Source organism: Dromiciops gliroides, chromosome 3, assembly GCF_019393635.1.
Source record: "Dromiciops gliroides isolate mDroGli1 chromosome 3, mDroGli1.pri, whole genome shotgun sequence".
Classification (NCBI taxonomy): Eukaryota; Metazoa; Chordata; class Mammalia; order Microbiotheria; family Microbiotheriidae; genus Dromiciops; species Dromiciops gliroides.
Genome location: NC_057863.1, coordinates 278,399,459 through 278,412,167, shown reverse-complemented (window position 1 = coordinate 278,412,167; position 12,709 = coordinate 278,399,459). Strand labels below are relative to the sequence as shown.

At 39.8% G+C, this 12,709-nt stretch overlaps 1 protein-coding gene across 1 annotated transcript in view; it reads right to left on the bottom strand.

Moving 5' to 3' along the window:
• MED14 (mediator complex subunit 14) overlaps nt 1-12,482 on the bottom strand; it is a 69,758-nt gene extending 57,276 nt beyond the window's left edge. The window contains exons 1-3 of the mRNA XM_043994478.1: nt 12,148-12,482; nt 6,213-6,239; nt 2,833-2,938 (exon numbers count right to left, since the gene is read on the bottom strand). Of these exons, the coding sequence (XP_043850413.1) occupies nt 2,833-2,938; nt 6,213-6,239; nt 12,148-12,356 (342 nt within the window). The 5' untranslated portion in view covers nt 12,357-12,482. The remainder of the gene's footprint in view (nt 1-2,832; nt 2,939-6,212; nt 6,240-12,147) is intronic.
• Between the last annotated feature and the right edge of the window lie 227 nt (nt 12,483-12,709).

Here is a 12,709-nt window from a genome sequence, read left to right as displayed (position 1 = left end):
GATCACCAAGGAAAGTATAGTTTAAAAAAACACCTGGGGGATGACTACATAAGAGGTTGAGCCAAACAGCATGTAAGGTCACTTCCAACTTTGAGTCTATGAATCAATGCACTGCTCCCCCCCCCCCCTTCCACATCACTCCTGATGAGAGTCATCCAGCATCTACTTAAACTTAGTGATGAGGGACTTGAGACTTCATAAGGAAGCTTGTGTTCCACTATTAAGACCAGTCTTATGCTGATGCAAAATCTTCCCTTTTTGCAATTTCCACTGAGCCTTTGAAATCTTATCACTCCTTCAGCATGAAACCCTACAGATCTGTGGAGACATGTCTCCTTACTTTCTTCTTCTCTAATTACTTCAAACTTTTCTCCAATACAGTGGTTCCATTACTTCTCCACCTAGCTTTCCTATCTTGTGGATGGTCATTTAAGTTCCTTCCTGAAACTGTGTCCAGAATTATAGTTACCATCATCCTAATTAACTTAGTGTTTTATAATTTAAAAAAGACTTTCATATGTGACTTTATTTGAACCTCATAACAAATATCTAAAGTTCAGCAAGTATTATCCCTCTTCTAAAGCCTAGAAAATACTGCGGCTCAGAGTGGTTAAGTGATCTGCCCACAACCACAAAGCTAGTAGAGCTGAAAAGGCCAGAATTAGAACTTGTACCACAAAAATTCTGGTCCATTGCTTTGTGGTCTGACCAGCAGACGACAGACCATTTATTATGTCTCCAGCCTATATACTATTCTTAGCATAGTATAAGACTGCCTAAACACTATAGGGCTAGGTTATTTATTAAGCACCTATTATGTGGTAGGCACTGAGCTAAGTGCTGGGGTACAAAAAGAGATAAAAGCCAGTCCCTGCCCCTCACAAAGCTTACAATTTAATGGGGGAAGAGATAAGCACACAAATATATACGAGGTCAAGAAAAAGCACTAGATGGGGCAGCTAGGTGGCACAGTGAATAAAGTACCGGCCCTGGATTCAGGAGGACCTGAGTTCAAATCCAGTTTCAGACACTTGACACTTACTAGCTGTGTGACCCTGGGCAAATCACTTAACCCTCACTGCCTCTCCAAAAAAAAAAGAAAGAAAGAAAAGAAAAAGCACTAGAATTAAGAGGGGACTAGGAAAGGCTTCCTGTAGAAGATGGGATTTTAGTTAGGAAACAAAGGAAGCTAGGGAGGTAAGTAGCTGGAGCAGAGAGAAAGAGCATTCCAGGAACAGGAGAAAGCCAAGGAAAATGCTAGGAGCTGAGATATGGAATGTCTTGTTCTTGGAACAGCCAGGAGGCCAGTATCACTGGATCAAAGAATACCTGGAGGGGAATAAAGTGTAATAAGACTGGAAAGGTAGGAATGGGTTATGATGTGAAAGGCTTTGAAAACAAAATAGTTTGTATTTGCTCCTAGAAGCAACAGGAAGCCACTGGAGTTTATTGGGAGGGGGTGGTGACATGTCAGGTTCTTTTCTCCTGGTAAGAATTATTAAGTCAGGTATTCCCTATACTTGCTAATGATGTTTAAAAAGCCTAAAGATAAAAGTTTGCATTTATCCACGTTAATTTTCATTTTCCTAGTTTTGACCTAGCATCCCAATTTGTTTACATTTTGAATCATTTGTTCATCCAACAGATTAGTTATAAACGTAATTAATATATCTTCTTTGGTTCTTTTAAGTAAATGATAAAAATGGCACTGCAGGATTCTCTACAGGTAGACACTATTAATTACTCGTTGTTTTTTGTTTTCAACCAGTTGCAAATAAGCATAACAGTACTAACCCATTTTTCTCCAACTTATTTACAAGGGTAAAATAAGATACTTTGGGCAAATACCTTTCTTACCTTAAGATATGCTATGTCTGAGGTATTCCTTTGACTTCCCAATAGATTCACAGCTTGGCATTACTTTTTTTTAAGAAAACCCAGGCTTGACTAGCACTACATTCCATTCTAGAATTTTACCAGTGCTCAAAATGCTTACCTATCTAAAATTTCTGGAAACCAGGACAATATTCATCTGCCACTAGGCTTCTGGGAACTCTTATAAATTCTCCACAACTTCTCAAATATTACTGAAAAAGGCTCTAGGGCCACATTTCCTTGGGGTGGGGTTTGGGGAGAAGGTAGTCTTGAATCTTTATTTGGGCAAGTAAATTTCAATTCATTTAAAGTAACCAGATGTTCTCTTATATTTCTTCACCAATTCTGGACTTTAATCCCCATTCTAGCTTTTCACTTTAAAGACTATTATTCTTGAGAATGGAAAATAAACAAATGATGTGAATAGCTCTCTGCCTTTTAGCTCTCAAGCAGAGGAATTTCTCCTTCTTTCTTATTATTCTAGTTTTCAAAACTTGTTTTGCTGGGTTTTTTAAAGCAATTTTCCCCCAGGTCTCAGTTCATTCTAGAATTTGGCCCTGAAATATTTTTTTTTCAGAGCTTCCTGACATCCTCGGTATATTTTTCCATCTCTTCTCTTTACATATCCATCTTTTTAATCTCTATTAGCAGCTATAAAGTAGAAATTAATTTACAACTTCTCAACCTTGAAATCTTATTGCTCTTAAGAATCTCTAAATATATGATCATATTTCAATCCAAAAAGCAAACATTCATATCACTCACTGCTGGTGTAGAAATGAGACATGATTGAGAATTAGTGACACAAATAATTGTTAAAATTCCAATGGAATACATTAAATGCTATAATGAAGAAAGCATAAATGAAAAGGTGAGCTTTAATTAGAAAGTAAATTAATAACTAGTTTAAATATACCATAAATTAATTTGGTACCAAATTCTGAAAAAAAGACTTACCGCACATTTTTCCACCTTCCCAGCATTATTAGCCCATTTTACTAAAGCTAACAATCGAACAAAGAGTTGACGTGTTCGGCTAGCAAACTGCACAATTTCTATCTTCCTATAAAAATAAAGCATAATTGTAAGTAAACAAAAAATATCAGAAAGGTTATTTTACAGCCTGTTTGGTTCAAATGTAAATAAGAAAATTTCACCATTCTCATTTTAAAACCATAAGAAAACATTTCTTTTGCAAAAAGGTTGTAAGCAATTATTTCAGACTAAATCTATATTCTTGTAGGGAGGAGGGAAGAAACCAGTAGAGAGAAAGAGATTCAAGATTAGAGAAAAGGGTTATGAAATGATTAGGAAGACACTCTGCTGGAGAAGATGGGAGGAGATAGGATCAAGGATACATGTAGAGGAGGGTGGCCTTGAGGAGAATAGCCACCTTTTCATGAGAGACTAAAGGAGAAGAGAATGAAGAGGATCTTTCCAATGCATGAAAACTCGAGCCCTTCTACAAAGTCTTTTGAAAACATGAAGCTAGGTAATCCTGTACTCATTCCCCCCTATAATGTGACATCACTAGGGAAATCCAACAATGAACAAACCAAAGGGACCTTAAAATTGCCAGGTAACTCTTTACCCAAAACAAGATATCGTCAAGCTTCCTGAGAACAGAGACTGTCTTTCTTTTTTTTTTCTTTTTTTTTTAGTGAGGCAATTGGGGTTAAGTGACTTGCCCAGGGTCACACAGCTAGTAAGTGTTAAGTGTCTGAGGCCAGATTTGAACTCAGGTACTCCTGACTCCAGGGCCGGTGCTCTATGCACTGCGCCACCTAGCTGCCCCGAGACTGTCTTTCTTTTTATTCACTGTATTTCCAGTGCTTAGCACAGTGCCTGGCCCACAGTAAGTGCCTAATGCAGGTTTATTGGATTGGATCAATAACAGATTTTATCATGATAACCAACATATGAACTTGCCAGACACAATAGATTGTATGTACTGAACTACTACTATGTACTGTAAATTCTGTAAGCAGATAAATGAAGAAGCAGAGAAACCAAGTTCTGTTTCATGACAACCTCTAATAAGGTCAAGGGATAAAGACTCAAGGGTGAAGGAAAGTGTATTAATTAAAAGGTTGGTTCCTTACCCCCATAATTCCTCTGTACTTGCAAAAGGGCTTTAAAACATTTAAAAACAAAGTTCTACATTAAAAAAAAAACTACAAAAAGAGAAGGGGTCTAGATTTAAAAGGCCTTTTAAAAAGTCATACTATTATGTAAAGTTCTCTTCTAAAGGTCATTTAGGGATGTCTGGAAGATGAGTGGCTAAAGTAAATCCAACTCCACAAAAGGAATGTTTGTTTACTTAAGTGCACATCTTGTTCTTATGAAATGGGCACAGCTGAATGAATAATCTCAACTACATTTATGTTCAAACCATTCAAGAGGTTTTCAGGCGTCACACATTGTTTCCTCAACTACATTTACTTGCCAACCTTGTCCACTAATGTTCATTCAAAGCATTTAGAAGTGAATTAACTTACTTATCACTGTTGATCAATCCAGATTCATTTAATATATTCAACTAATCATCTTGGATTTCCTACCAACTCATAAAACTTTTATAAGGCCTTTATAAGAGGTGCCAGCCAATGTCTAAAAGTTTCCCTGTAGTGTAAAAGAAATGATTTAGTTATTAAATCCTGATTCTACTTCTATAATATTTTAAATTATTCCTTTCATTTCTACTTACACTTCTTTAGTCCTGCTAAAGAAGGACCTTTATTATACATCATCGGTGAGAACTACTTCAATAGCTTCCTCAATTTTCATCCATCCTTCATACCATGTCAGACTATATAAATGGTCTAGTGAAAATCCTTTGGTAGGGCTCTCTTGTCTGAGCTAAGTTAAAACTCCTTTGCTCGGCATTCAATGCCCTTCATAATACAGCACCACCTTACTTTTCTACTATTCTCTAATGCCAATTCCCTCCACCTACTCTATGCTCTAGTAAAACTGGACAATTCACAATTCCCCATACATGCCCTAAACTTTCCTGACTCCATGCCAAGTCTAGCTCCTTGGGGGAGTCAAATCCAGGTAAACACTTGTAATTAAAGCCAGTGCTCAGTCTAAACAGAAGCAAGGAAAGTTATTTTTCCTGCTGAGCATCAACCATAAGGTGAAAGGAATACAGACATAATTTGTGACAATTAAACTCTCACTACTACAAAAGAATATATCTAAAACTTGCTTATGATAACCGCCTGGGGTATACCTAGAAAATGAGCAAAATACAACCCCGATAAGTACCTCTGTAAACAAAAGTCACTATTCTTAAGTTTAAAAATTCAATTCAACAAAGACTGAAAAGGTATTTATTGTGGCTGCAAACACTAAGCAGAAGCTGGATGAAAAAATAAGTCAGATGTGGGCATTCCTTTCAGGTGTGAGTTGTATATGATGGTTGCTGAGGCTCCTTCTAATTTTAAAATGCAGTGATTCTGGAGGCAGTCCCAACCCTCAAGAAACTTGCCATCTACTGAAGGATACAACTTGTACATAGCGAGTAAATATATAAAGGCTTTTTTTGGTCTAGACCTTTCATTTATGAAGGGAGCACCAGGTGAGAAACTCCCTGTAGTAATGCAGATCAGCAGCCCCTACTCTGCCACTTACAAGTCTGAAAGAGCTGCTTAGGACATAGAGAGGCCCAGAAAGACAAGTCAGTATGAGGAAGGGACAGGTCATGGGCAAAGGGCTTTCTGTATCGGTAAACTAAACAAAACCTTGGAGCATCAGTTGAAACTGCCTTTCCAAGGCTCCCCTAATTACAACAAAGTTTTCTAGCAAAAAGATTTGCCAAGTACTTCGGAGGAAGGGCCTTCAGAAGGCACTAAAGTCTCATTAAAATCTCTCACAGTATGCTGTTTCTGTGGCCATAATTTAAAATCCCATAAAATTATTTTAAAATTATTTACCAATGAGCCATGTGCTAACACTTATTTATGGCCATCTCAAACTTCATTCCTTTACAAGAATCAAGTTTTCTGTAGAGCAGCCATGGAAATAAGCAGATGTCAACCCAGTAAGACATCTAATAACAGGAGTACAGAGGAAGTGATGCATGTTCAACTGGGATGGACAATTCCACAAAGATGATCTGAATGTACTATATCCCTGCACAGTCCCAAAGGTTCTAGCACTTTGTAGGCATTCAACAAATATTTATTAAAAGAACGAAGTTCTAAGCAAATACCAAGTACCCTAGAGGCTAGAAAAGTTTCATTTCTTAAGGTTTCTTCTTCACATAACATATTCTTACAAATTTCTAGATATATTTAAGCTGAGATAGAGATAAGGATATCTGGAAAACTCACCTTTCCACATCTGACTTCCTTGGCAGTCTAAGGAAACAAAAATATTTTAATTATATAAATATAGCATTTGAATCAAAACATTACACTATTTTAATTATAACATTACATACCATTATTAATAGTTTTAGGAAATGTCAGTATAATACCTGTCATTGCACATTGTAAAGTCCAATTTAGCTAATAACCTGATTTTATTTGTATAGATATAAACTGCATGCAACAAAAGTATTTTTCAAAGTATGAAACCAAGGAAAAATAACAATTTTCTCTATTCAAAGAGCTTCATAGAATACTTACCTTATGCTAGTAATGAATCAACAAGCATTTACTAAATACACCTATTATTTGCCAGACACTGTAGCACAAATTCTGCCAAGTATGACATTTCTTTTGACACTGAAGTGCTCATAGGTTCAGGAATTCATAGGCCCATAGGACCAAAAACCAACTTCATCAAGGGAACTATAAATACACTCGCTGGAAAAAGGTTTTGGTAATGTTACCACTAATTTTCTTAAACTTTTTGACAAATTCATATTGTGAAAAGATTTTAAAACTCAATTCACAAAAGGCTGAAGGCTTATGAATATTCTTTATTCCTATAATAAAATTGGAGGTAGAAAAGTTAATACATAGTTACAAAATTTACTGTATTTTGTATTAGGCATGAAAGCAGCTGAGTAGTGATTGTAATTAGAACTATTTATACATAAAACAAACTTGTTAAGCTTTTCTTTTCTTAGTAGCTCTCTAGTATCTATAATCAGCAATGGACCCACTGCTCCCCCTTCCCCCAACCATCTATAGTTTAAACCCTATCTAATAGGGGGCAGCTAGGTGGCACAGTGGATAAAGCACTGGCCCTGGATTCAGAAGTACCTGAGTTCAAAGCCGGCCTCAGACACTTGACACTTACTAGCTGTGTGACCCTAGGCAAGTCGCTTAACCCCCATTGCCCCACAAAAAAACAAACCAAAAAAAACCCCCCTATCTAATAAACCCATGGGTAATCCCCATAGTCCTGTAGTTGATGCTCCAACAGTAGGTTCCTTTTACTCTGTACTTTCCAGTCCCTGCAACAGTCTAGGCCTGAGACTGGTTTTTCCTTACATTCTTGGCCATTCTTCTGAAAGATCCAGAATAGTGTATCTCAATATTCTATTGTCTCCAACAGTTCCTCTTACTCCCCTCTCCCATATACACATGTTCCAGGAAGTCCTGGGTATGCAACAGCCAAAGAAATAGAATCTTTATCCTTCCTTGGTTGTGGGATGGCCTGTCCCAGAATTACTGAATGCTAACCACATTGCAAGAATGAGATGGGGGAGACCTAGAGGATGGTGATATAGGAAACAGGTCCACAGGAAAAAAAAAATGAGTTCTAGGTCCCAGGCAATGGAGTCTTTTTTTTTTGGGGGGGGGGGGGCAGGGCAATGTGGCCAAAGTCACACAGCTATTACGTGTCAAGTGTCTGAGATGGGATTTGAATTCAGGTCCTCCTGAATCCAGGGCCTATGCTTTATCCACTTCACCACCTAGCTGCCCCCAGGCAATGGAGTCTTAAAGTGAAGGTGACAGGCAATATGGCACAAGTGGACTGGGATGGAGATAATAAGGGACCACACCTAGCTATCTTCAGAGAATCACCAGGATGGGCTGAACTATATATCCCAGTACTGAAAGAACTGACACCTATGATTGAGACCTCTAAATCTTTTTTTTTTTTAACAAAAAAATCATGAAACACAAGCAAGGTTCCACAGCACTGGAGGCAAGCAAATGGTAAATTTTCGAAAAAGGGGGAGAGAGATGGCCTTGATTTTCTTAGTAAAGTAGGAGATGCAGTCCCCTGCTGAGAGAGAGAAAAGGGACTTTGACAGAATAGAAGGTTTGGTACAGGCACTGCAGGATAAAAGGCAGAAACTCAAGAGAAAAATTAAAAAAACAAAACAAAACTATTTCAAAGGTCCAGGTAGGATTAGATAATTACAAAATTGTAGTAGACACAGTTATATGACCTTCTTTAGTGGCATCCAGCCCCACAAGAGAGGACTGGGTTTGGACAAGACATGAATGGAGAAAAAAAAGGGAAAGAAATTCAAGGCAGTAGACAGCATATGGTTAAAATGGTTAACCAGACTGTGAAGGGAAAGATATGAGTCCAGAGTTAGAGTGACTGAAAGAAAGGGGGAGAGGGGGGGAGGCAGCGTGTTGAGAACAAAGATGAGGCTTTAGGAAGAGTGAGGTGGAATGGATGGAGCAATAATAGTTATGATCAGAGAAGTAAATTTAATAATTCAATATAACAGAGGAAAGGGTTATGGAGTGGGCGAGAGCTAAGGATGACTAAGGTACTGTGAAACAGACTACAGGCCTTGAAGAAGTTGGTGAAATGGGAGGCCAAGGTATTCGAAGGGACATCAATATTGAAGTCATGTAGTATGAGGATAGGGGTTAGGATGAAGAAGACTGGGAGCCAAGTACTGAACTACTTGAATAAGGTTGGGAAATAAACTTCCAGTAGATGGCTATGACAAAGATTTGCATTAGGTGATGAAAGATGGAATGAAAAACCTCAAAAAGGGGGAGAGGCTGCTGAAAGATGGAGGCAGAGAGAGGGGTTTGGAAGTGGTAGTAAGGAACAAGGCAAATAAATCTACTACTGAACCAGTGTGTGAGGTTACATGGAAGTGAGCATTAGTAGTAGAAAGAGTGGTGAAGGATGCAGCATCTTCTAGAAGAAGTCGGGTTTCCACAAGAACAAAAATATGGAAAAACTATGAAAGGAAAAGGCTAACATTTAAAAGATCCAATATGAGTAAAGATGGTATCAACCAGAGCCAAAAGAACATAACCTTAGGCTACATTAAGATGGGTTCATTATCCTGATTGAGGAGGTGATGTTCATCCCATATTTTGCCCTGGTCAGACCACATATGAAGTACTTTATTCAGTTTTATGCATTATGTTTTAGGAAGGACATTAACGATGTGGAGCTCATAAGAAGAGAGCAACTACAACAGTAAGGATGAAGAGAGTTTTAAAAAACAGGGAGGTTTAATTTGGAGAAGGGTAGATGACAAGATAGGTGTCAAGGCTATGAATTATCATTTGGAAAAAGATTAAATGTTTTGCTTTTCCCCAGAAGACAGAACTATGCAGTAATAGGTAGATATTGCAATGGCAGAATTTAAAGAAAAACTTCCTAATAATTAGAGCCATGGGAAGTAGTAGGTTTCCTATCACTAGAGGTCTTCAAGTGGAAACTGCATGACTACTTTTCAGGGATATCGTGGAGATTTCTGTTTAGGCAGAAGTTGGATTAGATGACCTCGAAGGTACCTTCTAACTCAGATTCTCAGTGTCTAAATTAAAAGACATGGATTCTAGTTCTGACTTTACTACTGACTATCCATATGGCTTTATGTAAGTCACAAAACTTTTCTAAGGCTCAGTTAAATAAAGATAATATTTGACAGGCCTGGATCACAGGATGTTTTAAGAATCAAATGAGATCATTTATATGATAGTACATAAGAACAACAGAAACATACAATATGATTATTCTTCCAACAAAGGCTACTCCAATGTTTGATTGTACTATGTTGCTTACTCTGGGTTCTTAAAAACTGCTTTGCAGAGCATGAGCTCTGGCAGGTCCTATCAAGCTGAAAAATCTTCAAGTAGAACCAAGTGAGAGAAGTTCTGTTCAAGGACTAACCTAATTAAATTTGGATAACTTTATCATCAGAAGACTGGCCACCAGGTAATGTCTTTTAGTCACAGCAACTTACAGAGCCATCTACCATGATGAGGAGCAAATTCAATCTATGTTGGTAAAAAGAGTACACTGACATACAGATCTGTTGGTATTTAAATGCAATTATGAATAGGGAATGGACAAGGATACCTAGAGAAAGTAGTTCAGAAGGTCAAATCTATGATTCAAGCGGTTTCAGGACTCAAATGTACATAGAAATATAGCTGAAAGAGATGAGATCATCTAGATGAACTCCTTCATTTTATAGGTGAAAATATGGAAGCCCAAAGAAGGTAAGTGACTTGCCAAAGGTCATACAAATAGTAAACAAACCTGGAATTCAAACACAGCTCTTCAGACTCCAAATCCAATGCCCCTTTTACTACAGGATAAAAACTGAAAGCAACCAAGTGATCCACTCTTGTATCAGCAGATATATAAAATTCATTCCATGCCTTCTTCCTCAGAAGGAGACTGAACAATCCCTTAATCCATGTACTTTAAAAGTTTTACATTGGTCTGGGATTCAGAAATGGCCTTATGAATAGATTATATGACTTTGGCCAACATATACGCTAAAGTTCTTTATGTGAAGCAAAACTCTTCATTACACAATTTGAGGTGGTTTTTTTTTTTTTGGTCCAGACCTATAATTTCACAGTTATGGAGAGCTCCCTCTACTAACAATTAACAATTGTTGGGCACTTTACAGTCTGGAAGGGATTTCCTGGTGTTTAGGGAAGTAACATGACCTTTTCAGGGCCATTAAGAGTCAAAGGTAACTCAGACCCTAGAACCTTCCATCCACTATGCAATCTGAGAGACAACAATTAAAATGTAAACGGTGGTAAAGGTAACAGAAGAAATGATTCAAATAAAGGATGATCAAAAAATTTTGAAATGTTACAGGGTGCAAAAGGAGAATAAGGGTTAAAGGGAGGGCTGAAACGGGAAGACTTTTTAACTTCATAATTCTGCCATGGGCATTACTGTGTCAGACATAAGCAAGGACATAACCACCTTATCCTCTAAGGCATCTAAGAAGGAACATTTTTCTAAGTCCTGGCCCTTCTCCTCCGGTTAAGGCAACAAGGAGTTTGCTGCTTATGAATTTCAAAACTTTCTTTTCAAGGAATTGCTCCACATGCCTCATGTAATAAGATTCAAAACCCCACTGATTCACCAGAAAATAATGTATGAATAAACCCTTAGACAAAATTTAGAGATACATAAAATCTGGTTCTGCCTCCTCCAAAGAGAAGTGAGCTTTAAAAATTAATCCTATGGGGATGAATTTAACTGTAAAGAAAAAAACTATCTAAGACATATGCTATGATTCTGAAATCTCTTTGCAATCCCCCAAATTATAGCATAAATTACGTTATAACTAGCTGGCATTAAGCTCCCTCCTTTATAAAATGGAGACACTTCCACTAAATCCCAGAAAACTTCAAGAAACTTCTCAAAAGCTCAACCAACACTCCCCGCCCCTCCTACCCCCTCCCCAAATCTCTTTACATAGTATAGTTCCCAGGCGAGTCATTTATACAAGGTGATATACCGCACCTAAAGCAGGTACTTGGATAAAGAACTGGACTTGGACAGTAAGGTAGTACTGAGTTCAAATGTGAACTTAGACACTTAATAGATGTGTGATCCTAGGCAAGTCATTTAACCTCTGACCCTCAGTTTCCTCATTTGTAAAAGGGACAAGTCTCCTTCGAAAGTCCCTTCGAGCTCTAAATCTATGATCCTCTATACTAATTACCTGAACTTAAAACTCATTTAAGAAAAAAAAAAAAGAAAGGAAAAAGTCATAAAGATTCCCTCTCCCCCTCCCCCTTCCCCACCTCGGTGCTGAAAAAAAAAAAAATCATGTACCTGATGCACCAGGCAGATGACAGGCTCCCCCTTTGACAGATGGCCCGCCTTTCAAGTCAAGGGGCGCCCGGGGATGGGGATGGAGGGGTGTGTGTGACTAAAATTACGATAAAGCACACATTGAAGAGGCTTCTGCCGAGTCCTGAGAAAACCCTCCACCGTGACGATCCTGCACAAACCCATACCTGCCCACACTCCGGGACCACCCCAGTCCCTCCAGCCTAAGCATCGCAACCCAAGATCAGCTCAGCCTGCGCAGGGGGAAGAGAAGTCCCTGGGGCGGGGGATACTTACAGGTCCGTCAGCACCATGAGCTCCGCGTAGGCCCGGTGGAGCAGGAATTCGATGAGGGTGCTGAGCCGGTAGCCCGGGCTGGCCGCAGCCGCGGCCGCCGCAGCCACCGCGGCCCCCGGAGGAGGAGGCGCGGGCGCGGACGCGGGGCCTCCGCCGCCGCCGCCTCCGGGCGGGACCAGCTGGTGACTCTCCAGCTGCACGGGGGCCATGGCGGCTCGCGCGGGGAGGCGCGGGGGCGGCTCGCGCGCGGCGGCGCCGTAGAACGCGGCTCGGGAGACCCGCCTCCCTCCCCCGCCCGCAGCCGCCGCTCGGAACCCGGGGCTGGCGCAGCCGCCGCCGCCGCCTCCTCGGCTCGGCCTGTCGCCACCCCGCCTCTACCTAACGCTGCCCCGCAACGGAGCGGGGACCGGGGCGGACGGCGCGGAGGCCCGACCCCATTCAGCGAGCCCGAGAGACGGAAAGGGGACGGAGTCGGGAGAAAAGAAGGGGGGGGAAATAAATTCCACCGCCGCCGATCAGAAGCCACTAGCCCGAGAGGCCTCAGACTCCATGTTGGCGGACC